Source organism: Hydra vulgaris, chromosome 11, assembly GCF_038396675.1.
Source record: "Hydra vulgaris chromosome 11, alternate assembly HydraT2T_AEP".
Classification (NCBI taxonomy): domain Eukaryota; kingdom Metazoa; phylum Cnidaria; class Hydrozoa; order Anthoathecata; family Hydridae; genus Hydra; species Hydra vulgaris.
The window spans coordinates 21,332,501-21,348,325 of NC_088930.1; the positions used below are offsets into that span (position 1 = coordinate 21,332,501).

A 15,825-nucleotide genomic window follows, 5' to 3' on the forward strand; every position below is an offset into this window, starting at 1 on the left:
AGCTTATGTGACCGAGTGATTCGTATCGTGGATTTTTTATATCTATAATTAAGAGTTACAGTTACATAACAAAAGAATTGCAAAAGTATTGAACTTATTCATTAAAAATAATCAACAAAAGAAATTTAAAAAACTGGTGGCACTCTTCCTGAGTGATTTTTCATGTTTATGAAAGTTATCAAATCGAATACAGTTTTTCTGCAAGACCAAGAGCAACTTTAAAAACTTATTTAACTATTACAACTTTATTTATACTTATTTGGGTCATTTAAATAAGGGTTATTTGGGTCATTTGAAAATCTTTGGTTTGTAGAAGTTTTTATATACACTTCTTACATTTATGCGTATTGCCTTATTTTCATTTGGTTGAATTTTTAAAATGCTGCAAAGTATTTAAATCTCTAGTTTGGTCATAAATAATTATAAATTAAGTGAAATTAAATTTTATGTTGACTCAGCAATTATATAAGCTAAAAATTAAGAGTCTGTATTTAGAAAATTTTTATAACATATTTTGCAATATTCTAAAATTTTTGTTTGTGGTTTTAAATACAAGATATTTAAAATTTATTTAGCTGGTTTTAGTTAATACATTTTAATACATATAAGTATTATTAATTATTTAGTATTATTTTGAAAGTCACTACTTGTAAGCGCTAACAAATTATGAACCAACAGTAAAAATATTATTTGGTACGCAAAAAAATTTTAAATCTTATAATTTTATTACTTTAATATTGCAATAGCATTGAGCTGAGAATTTTATAAGGTTTAAATTTTGAAGCACAGCTAAAAAGGATACAAGCTCAACTCTTAATAAAATGTTTCTTTTGAATTTTGATGTTTTATTTTAAAGTAGTTTTGTGTGTATTAATTGTTATTGGTATTTAATATTAATTATATTTATGGTTTTTATTTTTTTACAGAATAAGTGCTACAATTTAGTTATTTACATCGACTGACTTCTATATGTATAGGGTAGGTGGCATGTACTTTCATCGACTGACTTAAATTGGGATAGGTGGAGTGAAGTATATTAACAATATAATATTTTACATTTTAATGTATATTAACTGTTGTTGTTTATTAATTATCATATAATTTTTATTCAATAATTATATTAATATTAATTATTTTTACACTGATGATATACCAGCTATATCATTGCCAGATAAAACCATATTGCAGCGAAGTCTACATTAATCTACTAAAGTTAAAGTCAATTCCAATTTAAGTTATATTGCAATAGCCACAGTTAAGTGTCCATACATCAACTAAAGGTTTATGTTTGTCTGCCAAAGCCCTCTTTTAATCAAAAGAAAAGTTTTTCTAGAATTGAAACTAAAAAAAAATGTTGTCGCAAAATTGAATACCCCTCATATAAAATACAGAAGGTTTTGTTGATTTTTGTGAATGTATAAACTAATGTAATTTTTTGAATATAATTTTTTAGGCGGAGCATACTATATGATATCTCGAGTACTTGGTCCTAAATTTGGTGGTAGTATTGGTGTAGTCTTTGCACTTGCTAATGCTATTTCTGTTGGATTTTATTTTGTTGGACTTGGAGAGGCAATTCAGTCTATATTAGCAAGAAAAAATATCACGATGGTCAGTGAAATAAATGATATTCGCATTATTGCTTTTATTACGCTTTTTTTGACATTTGTTGTAACACAAATTGGATTAGACTGGGTGATAAAAACACAAAATGGGTTGCTACTGCTTATTGTTTTAGGTGTTCTGGATGCGACCATAGGTGTATTTTATCCTTCACCTGGTACTAATAGAGAAGTGTTGAAGTCGCAAGGTGTTATGCAAATTAATCTTGCAACTTTAAAAGAAAATTTATTCCATGATTATAGAGATAACACTAAATTTTTTGATGTGTTTGCATTATTTTTTTCTGGTGTTACTGGTATGACTGCAGGTGCAAATCTATCTGGTGATTTAAGAGATCCACAAAAAGCTATTCCGATTGGTACATTTACCGCTATTTTTTTAACATCATTTTCTTACCTTTTGTTATGTTGGGTAGTTGCTGTGTCAGCAATACGAGATGCAACAGGAGTAGTGGGATCGCAATCATGTTCTACTTATGTGAATATCTCTACTGGTGGAAATTTGAGCTGCATAAATATAACTGCAAACTCTTCTGTTAAATATCCATATGGTACAATAAATGACTTTAATGTAAGCTAATTTAATTATTTATTCAAAGGTATCTTAAGTGTTTTGTCTTGATTTGCATTTATGTAAAAAAAAATTTCAACTTTGATTTTATTAATTTTTTATTATTACTAAATTGTAATTTTATACCATCAAAAAAGCAGGCTAGTAGTACAATTTATTATTTTTTGGAATTAAATGAAAAAAAACATTAAATTGAAACTAGTTGGTATTTCTTGGATAAAACAATTTGTGTAAACATATTGAATAAATACATCACTTTTTTATACAGGTTTAAAATTTATTGAAGACATTTATTTTTCAGTTCATAGTTTAAATTTGTAAAAAAAAAAAAAAAATTAGTTTTTTTTAAAATTGCGATTGTTCATTTTTAGTTCTAATAAATAAATATGTAGCTAGTGTGAACCTAAAGAAAATGCTCATCTAAGGAATTTTTTCATGGCATGATTTTTAAATGATGCATAATGTACATATTCTGTTAGCATTAACGCTACAAGCAAATGCTTGTAACTAGAGTAAAGTTACATTTTATATTTAATAAGCAATTTGTTTAATAAATAAACAGATAGCTTGCCCAAAAACAAAAAGTTTTCATAAAATGCAGTTTAGAGGAGCAGCTTGTATGATTCGCCATGTTCGTTTTATGAGAGCTTTTCTTCGCTCTTGAACTCATTTACTCCCGCCAAGGCCTATTAATATATATATATATATATATATATATATATATATATATATATATATATATATATATATATATATATATATATATATATATATATATAAGAGAGAGAGAGAGAGAGAGAGAGAGAGAGAGAGAGAGAGAGAGCATATATAGATAATAAATTGTTACTAGTTTTTCCTATCTTTATAGCATACAAAATTTTCAGAAAAAAGAAGAAAATAACAAAGAATAATTTAAAACCAAATAAAATTGAAGCTCCAGGTAGCTGTTTCAGTGTGTGATCAGAGATTTTATCTATACACGCATTTATAGTTATATATGTATATATGTATATATATATATATATATATATATATATATATATATATATATATATATATATATATATGTATATGTATATATGTATATATGTATATATATATATATATATATATATGTATATATGTATATATATATAATATATATATATATATATATATATATATATATATATATATATATATATATATAAATATTAATATTTACATGTTAAACATGTATTTTAAATTTAAAAAAATGCTAAACGCATTAGCCTAATTTGAATTTGATATCATAAAGTTCTCTTTATTTATGTATTTTTTTCAAGACTAACTTTTTTAATTTACTACAATCGTATTAATTACTACAAAACAAGTTATATATTTAGCTTGTTTTTTATTATTACTATTAGGAAATGTTTATTTTCTTTCATTTTTTTTTAATATTTTGTTTTTGAAAATTTTCATTTAAATAAATTGTTTTTCTTGACATTTGTTCAAATGAATTAAAATATGTTAAATTTTTTTTAATGATTAGAGTAAAAGTACCACAAACCGGACAGTGCGCAAAAGTGGACACTTATCAGAAAAACTAAATATCTTCACTAAAAGTTAAGATATTTGCAAATTTTAAAAAAACATTTTATTTTTAGTGTGTGGAAAATTATAAAATTTCATAAGGAAAACTATTAAAATGATTGCTTTAATAAGATATTTATTGTTATGTTAAAAATTAATTAATTTTATTATTTTTTCACACTGACTAAATTTTTTTCATTTGGGATTTTAAGTTTTCACACTTTTGTGTTAATTAATTTTGTACTTTTGTACTTACACACTTATAGTTAAAGTGCAAAAGTACACTAAGTAACCATAAAACTGCATTGTTTCTTCAATTTCAAAAACTCTATAAATCTGTAACTTAATTGAATTTACTACACTTAAAATAGAAAAAAATAAAACAAAAAAGAAGCCTTACACTGAGGAGACAATAAAAAGTGCATTGGATAAAATTGAAAATGGCAAGTTGAACTTAAGAGCTGCAGCTCAATTCTACTGCATACCACAATCAATGTTATTTGACCAAAAATCAAATAAGGCTTTAGTAGTTGGTAGTGGCAATATAACAAAATTGAGCTCTTTTATCAAGTTAACCTTGGTTCACCTTCTTCAAATGCTTGGCGATTGGGGCTTTGGTAGACGAATATATCAAAGTTTAGTGAGAGACTATTTAATTGAAAATGGTTTGTTCAAAAATGGAATGCCTGGTCGTAAATGGTACAAAGAATTTATGAGTTAATGACCCTCAGAACTACGCGAAAGAACAGCTACAAACATCGCATCTTTTAGAGCAGGGTCATGCACAACAGAGAAATTATTGCCCGTTATTTTGATGTTGTGAAAAAACATTTCAATTTAGCAAAAATAGGTTTAGTAAAGTGATGCATTTGTGAAATTGCAATGAAACTGGTTTGAATGGTGACAAAGGCGGTGTGAAAGTAATTGCCAGAAGAGGTGCAAAGCAGCCACTAGTGTTAACTGGAAATAACAAAAAAATAAACTCACTGTTCTTAGTTGTGTTTATGCTTACAGATTCCTTCTACTGCCTTCTTTTGTTGTTTACAAATCAAAGAATCGACTCTATGATGATTGGATTAAAACACACTTTACACAACATCACCATCTGGTTGGATGGAAAGTAATCAATTTTTGCAGTGGCTCAAGGAAATGTTTATTCCTCACATTTAAAAAATTGGTGGTGGTGGTCAAAATATTTTACTTTTGGATGGTCACAGCACACACATGTCATTAAGTGTAGCCTTAAAGTGTAAAGAAAACAATATAGCACTAATTTTCATTCCCACCCATTCATCTCACATTCTGTAGCATATTCTGTAGCCTCTTGATGTTGGTGTATTTTGCCATGTCAAAGAAACTTTGCGCAGTTGTATAGAAGCAACAAAGTTTACACTCGTACTCAAATTATTGCTGGTTTTTAAAACTCTGGGCTCTTACCATTAAATAAAGACAACATTGACAAATCAAAATTACAAATATGTCAAACTTTTAATAACACCTTAGTAACATCATCAGCAGTTATAAAATCACCACGCAGCCCAAGTTCTTTGCCTCAAATTGCTCAACAAACACGAACCTTAATTCTGCTTGCAACTCCAACTTCAATTCCAACTTTAAATTCAACTTCTCAAGAAAAATTGGCAACTCGTGTAAGAATCAGTCTTGAAAGAGCTCTCTTGAAATCATTTTAACTCCAAAATGCTTACAAGCATCCTGCAAAAAAAAACCCAGAAATGTCAAAGTAGTGGATGGTCAGGCTTTTACAGAAGAAGCATGGTTAAACCAATTAAGAGAAGAAGACACTAGCTATTCATATGAACCTATGTTGAAATTGCAGCAGCAGAAGTAGAAACTCCTGCCAAGAAAACCAAAAAAAAGTACAAGTGCAAAAAGTGTCCAAAGTTTTTTGAAAATGAAGCCAGAGATACAAGTTTTAAGGAAAATTCAAAAAAAGGAAAAAATCAAGTTACAGTTTATGGCTTTGTGAACCTTGTCTCCCAAAAAGATATATAAAAGGCAAAGTATTCTTTTGAACGAAAAGTTGCAGGACCTAGTTTATAAATTTTTTTTTTATTTCAAGCTCAAGCTTGCTCATGTTTTTTTATTTATTTTTTTCTAGTTTTTTCTGTTTGTTTTATTATTGTGTATATTTTAATATTAAAGATAAAAATATTGAATTTATCAATTTATCTATGTTTTTTCATATAGTTTGGAACTGTCTGCTTTTAGGAACAATTTTCTAAAAAGGAGACACATTTAAAAAAAATAAAATCTTATTTTCCATAGAAACTTGAATCTAAAAAAATATTTTTTTACATTATTTTACTTTTACTCTATTTCTTAAATAATCATGAGCAAAAAATTAGCGAGTAACAAATAAACTTACGTTAATTACGTTAACAAATAAAGTTACGTTAATTTATCTACTTTATTTATTAAAAGTGTATTATTTTATTAGCAGTTTTGTTGTGAAAGCAAAGATTATTTTTCCAAACACCATTTGTTATTATATCATTGTTATTATATCATCAAATTATATCATTGTATATATCATTTATTAAAAAATAATTGCTGCGCTCTACTTGCGTTATAAAAAAAAGTTTAACTTATGTTTTGTACAAATTTTTGATACAGCCTTGGAACAGGCTTATTTAAGATTTAATTATGAGTAAAAAAAAATTTTTAGTAAAGAAAACCGAAATAACAATTGCAATAAAAATTAGTTAATTTTTTTCTAAGGAATAAATAAAATTTAAAGTGTGCCGAGACAAGTTATGTTCATATTTTTAAAAATGTTCAAAAAAAATGTTTGGGATAAATTTTTTTGATTAAAACTAAAAAATAAATTCACACCATTAAATTTAAAATTCATGTTTTAGTCGAAGCTCGTTGTCTCCATTTTTTGGTTCTCTTAGTCTGTATAATGTTAGCTGCAATCTCCAGACTTAATAATTTGTTTTATGCGTGTTTAGTTCATAACAGTTTCGGTATATGACATCATCACAAATTTTTTTCCTTCTATGATATTGTTTTTTTTAAAGATATAAGTATTTTTTCTCAATAAATCAAATAGTTGTACAATTTTTTACTAAATCGCAACAAATATTTGTGATACAATTAAAAATAAAGTAATATTTTTCGTTTTTAGACTTTATTAGTGCAACTTGTTTTTAACAACCGTCAGGATGATTTTTAAACTATTGTATCTCTTCTAGTTGTTTAGATTCTTTAAATTAGGCATTATTTCTTAAATGTATAATTTTTGTACCAGTATTATAGAATCTTATATTTCCTTATTATAGAATATTATTTTAGTTTGACTAATGCCCTTCTTTTTTGTTCGAGAGCTAAATAAAATAAAAATACATAAAAATAAAAAATAAAGGCAGTATGATGCGTTTTCTCGTTTTATATATAGTTTATATGGTTTAATAAAGTTGTTTGTTTTATGTTAATTTACATTTAGTTTATATGGTTTAACTCTATGATAAGTTTTCATTCTAGACACATAATTTTTTTGTTCTAAAGGTTTATTTAATTCTCTACATAATCAAGAACAAATAAGAGATATATTGCGTAATTATAAAAAGTTATCACTTGACAAAGTTAAAAAATCTTGAGTAATCCTTCATAAATAAAACTTCTTTAAATTTAGTTATAAAATAAAACAACGTTAACACTTAGTTAACAGTTTTAATTAAGTAATGACCAAAGTCTTTTGAAGAAAAACATTTTTTTTATACATTAAATGAGTTTTGTTTTGGATTAATGTTGAAATAAAAACAATAGTTTTTAGCATTTTGCATTTCTTATTGTTTAACGATGCGTAATAAAAAGTACATTTGTTTAGCTTTGATATGTAGTTTGTTAAGCTTTTAGTGAGATTTACTATTCAAATTTTAATTAGTCGTCAATGTTATGCCATCCAAATTTTATTCAAAAAAATGTTGTTGTTTTTTTTGAAAAAATTTTATGAAATCAAAAAGATTTTTGTTAAAACTGCTGGTAGCGAAAGAGTTAATGTGACTTTAGTATTATAACAAAGAATGAAAACAAACTCATTATAATAAGGAAAAGTATGCACAGAAATACTTAAAGAAAGAGCATAAAAATATAAGTGTTGAATAAATTCATAAATTATGTAGTATAATACCATGTTTTCGTCAGAAAATTGATATAATATTGACCCGTATAAGTATAATTTTAATGCTCATTTCTAGAAACCCCCATGGGTTTTCATCCTCAAAGCAAACAATTTTAAAGAAATTTTTATCACTTTTAAAGAGCCTCCCTACATTGTTTCTGTTTTCAAACAATGGATCCACCCTTGTACTGATTTTGTAATAATTCATTTCGTCATTTGTTCTTTTAACATGTCAAACTTGAACAATTAAAATGTAAAGAACATATTCTTACATTTTTGTTGCAGTTAAATATACCAATTGCCTGTTTCCATAAAGCTGCAGTTATTGGATCTGAGGGTAATCGATGAAAGGATATATGAAAACCCGATGTGTTTAGGTTACTATGTCATCGCAAATTGTCATTTTAAAGTTTGATTAAAACATTTCAATAAAAAAATGAAGTGTATATTTTTTGTGCCCTTTTTATACAATTTATACCTTACAAAAGAAATCCAGATGGCTTACTAATGATTAACACAATAATTTTGATATTTTGGCAATAATTCTTGACAGACAGATATTTAAATTGTCAAATCATCGTAGCGTGCTTTTATAAAACATTGTGTTTTTGGTATTTTTTAATTGAGGTTGTATTTTTAAAGCGTGCCATATTAAAATCTGTCGCTTAACATACATTCGTTCAAGTTAAAAAGCTACCACAATTGACAAATGTAAGTTTTGCAATAAACAGTTTTAACATTAAAAATAAATTTGATATAAAATATTCTTACATATTTTTATATAAAAATCTTAATAAAGATTTATACTTTTTATACAATTATTATATGTTATATATTTTGTGATACCATATATTACTTTATTTTTATAAACCTTTTTAGGGATTTAGTAAAAATTAACATGATTTGGTAGTAGAGAAAACTTTTCTTTTTCGGAAATTTCTATTTAGATATGGTTTTAAAGTTACCTTTAATTCGGATCGTAGAGAAGACTTTACTTCTAAACAATATTTTTTTCCACTTTGTACATTGTTTTTATATCACAACTTATATTATTGTTATATCACCCAAAATAATTTGGCTTAAATTTATCTGGTCTTATTTCAGTATTTTGTTAATCTTATTACAATATTTTTTAATATATGATTTATCCGCTGATTTTTATATTATTACTATTATCAAGGAACTTTTATGCTATATTATCTTACATTCATTACTTAGCTTTGTTTTAATTTTCACATGCACAATTTTCGTCTTTTATTATTATATAGAGTATTTCTTTTATCCTTCACTACATGTTTAAATCTTTACATTTTTGCAGGCTATATATATATATATATATTTTCTACTTTCATATATTACTTGATTTTTAGTAATGATTTTAGGCTGCGCGGGTTGTTTCATTTTCTTACACTTTAGATTGGTTAACAAAATTCGAATGAAGTATCTATGACAGCATTAGAGTTTTTTTGAAAACTCTATTGTGTTTTATTTTATTTTAAAAGGGTTTTTTATAGGGTATATTGCCATTTGATTGTTTTTGGTTTATTTGTGCTGGAACTACCTAAGTGGTTTTAATGGTCTTAGGGGAAAATTTATATGTATTTTCTGCTTGCATACTTTAGTTGTTTTAGTTTTGTTTCTGGCGTTTTTATTTTAATTTTAATTTATTGTGCTTTATTTTTTTTCTACCGGTGGTATGGTAAGTGATTTGTTTAATTATTTTTATTTATATTGTGCAGTAAATTAACATTTTTATATCATATCATCAAAAAATATTAGTGTTTTACAAATTTGGATATGATTAGGTTTTGGCTATTTGTAGTGAATCCTTTTTTACTGCAGTATGGAATAGGCATAAGTTGTGGGGTAAAGCATAAGTGGCGATGAGGATTGTCTGACGGGATAAACTAGTTATTAGTGCTGATCGTCATCGAAATGCCAGTAATAATAAACGCGACTCTGAGGAGATGTTTATTACTTAATTGCTACACAAATTATGTTTACACTTTAGCATTAATGTTTTTTTTTCCATTCTGAGGCCCTTCATTGTTGTATGCATACTTTTCATTTTTGTAATCTATTTTTTGTTTTACTTATTTTTTGTTTTGTGACATTTTTTGTATATCTTCGTTCCTATTAGTATTTATATAACAATTTATTTTTTATTATTATTGTTAGTACTGTTTAGGTGCATTTGTCTGTCTTATTTATATTTTAAATATTCCTCTATTAATTTTTATTTTTGTCTTGACAACTGTCAAAATATGCTTTGTTTGAAAAAAAATTCTCCTTTATTCTAATGTACTTCATTTCTGCCCTCAGGCGTTCACTGCTCGTGTGTGACCATTTGGAGAATTTTATATATGCCAGAATTATATATATGCCAAAGTTTTTAAATAAATAAATATTACTTTATTTTTAATTGTATCACAAACCTTTTTTGGGATTTAGTAAAAATTAACATGATTTGGTGATTTTGGCAACAAAAAAAAATATATCTTAAAAAAAAAATTAACAATGACATCATATACCGAAAGTGTTACGAATTAAACATGCATGAAATAAATTATCAAGTCCGCAGATTGCGGACTTGATAATTTATTATACAGATTATTATAATTTATTATACAGACATTATACAGATTTGAAGAACCAAAAAAAAAAAACTAAAACAACAATTTTAAATTTATTGGTATGCTTTTATTATTTAGTTTTATTCAAAAAAATCTTTAAAAATTTTTTAAAAGTCCAAACATTATTTTTAAACTTTTTCTTTAATACAAACACAACTTGTCTTGACACTTGGAGATCCCTTTAAATATTTATCAATATTTAGTAATATTTTTTAATAAATTTGACAGATAAGTTAAACCCAAACATTAACTTTAATTCTAGTAAACTTAAATGTTTTTTTTAATCAGAATTAATATAAATTAGAATAACATTATATATTCTAATTAAATTAGTTTTAAATTAAATCATTATTTAATTTAAAACTATAATATATTTTTAATCAGAATTAAATTATATTATAATGATCCTTGCTTCAAGCATAAAATATTAGCGTTTTTCAAGCAAAAATATCGATCATTGCCATAAAAAAAAATTGATGAATTATTTATTATATAAAAATTTAAGTAAATTTTTTTAATGCAATCAAAAGTTGCATAAATATTCTTGTGCTCGCAAGATAATAAAGAAAATTTTTTATTACATATATTTCTTTTATGGTTATTTTTTAATGTTCTGTTTAATAACTTCATATAAAAAAAAATTTGTTGTTAACTATAAACAATTTTGTGTTTTGTTACTAAATATTTTGATAAAATAATTATTTATGTTTATATTTTCTTCTTATCACCCAGCAATAAATTACAGGTGAAATAAATTATAATAAAAAAGTCACCAAGTAAATTAAAATCAGCTAAAATACAATATTGACACAACATCAACTTGCAGGTCTTTCTTAGGTTGCGTGGATTTAATTTTTTTACCATTTATCATGCACTGGATGAAGTTTAAACCAAGTGTGTTTTAACTTCACAGACTTCAAACACTTCATTTGTAAAGAATTTTTTATTATGTATTACCTGTATTTGATTGATTATCAGTTAATAACAAGTTTGATTTTTCAACAGCCTGATAAAAAGATTTACTTAGTTCCTAAGCAGAATAGTTGAAATATCCTCTATTTTAAAAAAATGTTGCAATTTTGTTTTTGCTAGTATCGTTATCCCATTAGAAATCCAGATGTTTTAATTTATTTCAAAGGTATACAGAAGCTCTGTTATTTTGAATAATGTTGTTAAAAATATTGCTTTTTCCAGAAATCAGAAATTCAGTTTTCTCAGTGTTTAGCTTGATAAGGTGTGCTACTCCATTTTTTATTCCACCTTTTTAAAAAAATGCTGTATGCTATAAAGTTAGGAAAAACAAGAAATGATTTGTTATATAAATATGCTATAATAAATATATAAGATATGGCTTTATCAATTTATCAGGCAAAGTTTGAAATTTTCATGGCAGACAAGGGATTATCAGGCAAAAATTATCAAGCCATTACTCCAAGAAAGTAAAAATAATGTTCTTGCTGTGCATTTCACCCAATTTAAGCCTTATCAAGAGTTGTTAAGTAAAATAGAAAGCAGAAGCCCATACAAAGTACTAAAATGTGTTTTATACCTTGACTTCTTTTATTTTTTTGTACAGTAAACTCCCAGTTGTTTTAACTGTCAATTATTTAAATTTCCCACTTATTTGAAGCAATTTTCATTCCCAATGAATTTTTCTTAACAAATTCATGCATATATTTATCAGTTATTTGAACCTGCAGTTATTTAAAATTTCATTTATTTGAAGTGATTTTTACTCCCTTCAGCAAATGTCCCATCAAAGTTTTTTTTCAGCTCGAGATACCAATGAATTGTATTTGAAAATATAAATTTGTCAAACGTAATCAAAATATGTGTGTGTGTGTGTGTGTCTATATATAAATATATATATATATATATATATGTAAAAAAAAAGTTATCAAAATATTTAAAGAATCAAAGAATCAAACTCATTAGGTAGTGCAGTGAAAGTTTCAACATGGCATTTATGCGAGAAAAAAAAAACAGTATTGACAATCAAAGAAAAATATATTGCTCTTAAAGAATTTAAAAGATGTAAAACTAAAAAAAATGTAGCCGAAAACTTTAGTGTTCCTTAAATCACTTTAACTTACTGGATTAAGAATAAGGAAGATAAATAATCAGTAAATATGAGTGTGATCAACTTGGAGCAAAGAAACAAAAGTTAAGTTTGGGAAAGCGTGATTTTGTTGATAAAGCTGTTTATAAATAGTTTATAAACGCATGTGAACAAAATTTACCAATTGGTGAACATTTCATTAAGGAAAAAGCTTTAGATTTTGCAACGCTGACAAGTTTAGTTTATTTTATCAACAGTGTCCAACAAAAACCTTTTATCCAAAAGGTGAATGATGTGCAGGAGGAATATTTAACAAAGTTCATTTAACAGGTCTAGCAGGCAGGAAATAGGGTTGACAAAAAGTTGTTTATGTTGATTATTGAAAAGGCAAAAAAGCCACGATATTTTAAAGATGTCAAGCACGCTTGTTAGTAAAAGTCCTAAAATTAATCCTGGATAAAAATAAAGTCAATGACCAAATGAAATAATTTTTTACTTTCATTTGTTTTCATTTACAAATACATTTTAATTTTAAAGTATAGTAAAATCTTTTATGTGAGAAGTCTGAACGCAAAATTCAATGGGTAGGAAGATTGCTCTAGTTATAGATAACTGCATAGCTCATCCTAATGTTGACAACCTCATAGCAATTGAATTTGTACTTTTACCATCTAACACAACCTACAAAAGTCAACCAATAGACCAAGGATTCATAAGAACATTGAAGACTTTATCACACAATGAGCATGTCGGTCAGGGACACTGTATCGACAAATACTGTAAATAATTGCTTTTGAAAAGCAGGCATCTTGCAGGAAACACAGGTTGCAAACATAAATGATGAAACTAATCCTTTTAAATTGCTTGAAGAGAACTTCAACGAGCTAAGATCACATGGTTTATTAGATGAAGAATGAGCTGTTAGCGATTACGTAATATTCTGCTTTTGAGATCTCTACAAGTGAAACATGAAAAATTCTGGATTTTGATCAATAATTGTGCTGAGGTAGAAGAGGAGATAGGTGAGGTTTTAAACAATTTGCCTCCTGAAAAGCCAAAATTATCAGAGATTGCATATATATATATATATATATATATATCAGAGATTGCATACATACACATATATGTAAATCAATCAAACTCTTCTACGTTTTGTGGTCCAGACAACATTCCTGTCACAGTCTTACAAAAATGTTCTCCAGAACTCTCATTAATTTTCTCTAAACTATTTAATAAATGCTTGACTGAATCTTGTTTTTCTTTGCTTGAAAATGGCATCCGTTGTTCCAATTTTCAAAAACTCTGGAGAACATTCTGACCCCTCCAATTATCGTCCAATCAGTCTTGTTTCTGTCATTAGCAAGGTAAATATCTAAAGCTTTCGACAAAGTTTGGCATGTTTGTCTTCTTCCATAAGCTTCCTTCATATGGTGTGTCTGGGAAAGTTTTTTAGATAATCAAATTGTTTCTTTCTAACCACTTTATTAAAGTCATCCTTGAAGGCCAACACTCTTCTTCATTTCTAGTAACTTTTGAGGTATCTCAAGGTTCTATTCTTGGTCCTGTTTTGTTTCTTATCTACATTAATGATCTTCCTGACAACTTTACATTGTAAGTAGCTCTTTTTGCTGATGATTCAACTTTATATTCCTACCTTGACAACTAGTCTTCCTTTTTCAATTGCTTTACTGCAAACACCTATCGCAATAATGTTGACACTCCTATATTAATGAATGGCAACCCTCCCACTGTGAATTATTCAGTCCAAGAAGATAATCCAAGAAGACTTTACGTCTTCTTGGATTATCTTCTTGGATTGAATAATTCCATTCTCTACTCTATAAATCTCTTTTCCATCCTTGTATGGAATACTGTTGTCATATTTGTGCTGTTTCTTCTAATGATGCTCTTTCTCTTCTAGACAAGGTCCAAAAACGCATTGTAAAAAAGTTGGACCTGTTTTATCAGCTAAGCTTGAGCCTCTTTCTCACCGTCATAAAGTTGCATCTCCTTCTCTTTTCTACAATTACTCTCAATTACTGCTCAAAGGAGCTATCATCTCTAGTTCCATCAAATAAAACTCATTCTCGCTTGACTCATCATTTAGCAAAGTCTCTTTTGTTTACTGTATCTGTCCCTGCATACTCTAAAAACTTTTATTTGTCTAATTTTTTTCCCCACACTTCAACCCTTGGGAACTCTCTCTGATCTTCATTTTTTCCTGACTCATACAAGCTACAACTTTTCAAGTCTTCTGTCAACTGTTTCATTACTCTATAACTTCTTTTTTTTTCCCTAGTATCCCCTAACTTAACTGTGGTTGCTTGCAACCTTGTTGAGAGCGAATCAGAAAAATATATATTTATTTATGTATTTTTTTCTTAATAAATCACAATCATAATATTTCAAAAAATAACTTTTTACATTTATGATTTTGAAGGTAATGATTCTTATTACTAAGTATGGTCAAAAATTAAAAGGGTTTGTTTATGTTTTCTCTTTTAATCATCCATAATACTAGAATATAAAAATGTTAATAAGATCGTAAAGTTTCTTTAATTTTTTAACTGCTTTCTATGGTCAATTTAGAATTGCTAAATATTTAAATCACATTTGTTATTTAATATACTAATGTTATTTAATATACTAAACTAATAACTAATTGTTATTTAAATATGCTAATATTAAAAAAATAAGTAAAGTTTTGAAACAATTTTAAAGTTTTATGATGCAGCAAAGCACTTCAAGCTTCTTCAAACACTTCAATTTTTAAATGAAAAATGCTAAAATCAATAGCCTTATGTGAATTGATAAAATTCTCTTTATTTTTTTTTACTTTTTAAAGATGTTAGCTTTTTTAAATTACTGCAATAATATTAATTACCACAAAAATATTAATTACCGCAAAAATATTAATTACGGCAAAAAGAGTTAAATGTAATTTAACTTCTTTTTTATTATTACTATAAGGGAATGTTTATTTTTTGTTTTTTTGTTTTTTTTTGTTTTTGTAAACATTAAATAATTAAGTTTAATATTACATTTTAAAAAATGTTTGATATTAACAAGTTTCTTTCTTTTCACAACATTTGCATAAATGAATTAAAATATGTTAAATTTTTAAATGATTATTTCTTAAATTCTAATTCCGGCTTTGCAACTATAAATTTTTTATTTAAAAAAAGTTATCAAGTAGCAAATAGAAAAATTACATTAATTTGTTTACTTTATTTATTAAAAGT

The 15,825-nt window shown here is 26.1% G+C and overlaps 1 protein-coding gene across 1 annotated transcript in view; it reads left to right on the top strand.

Moving 5' to 3' along the window:
• LOC100198028 (solute carrier family 12 member 2) overlaps positions 1-15,825 on the top strand; it is a 103,287-nt gene that overhangs the window by 39,760 nt on the left and 47,702 nt on the right. Inside the window, exon 3 of the mRNA XM_065810432.1 lies at positions 1,454-2,193. Within this exon, the coding sequence (XP_065666504.1) occupies positions 1,454-2,193 (740 nt within the window). The remainder of the gene's footprint in view (positions 1-1,453; positions 2,194-15,825) is intronic.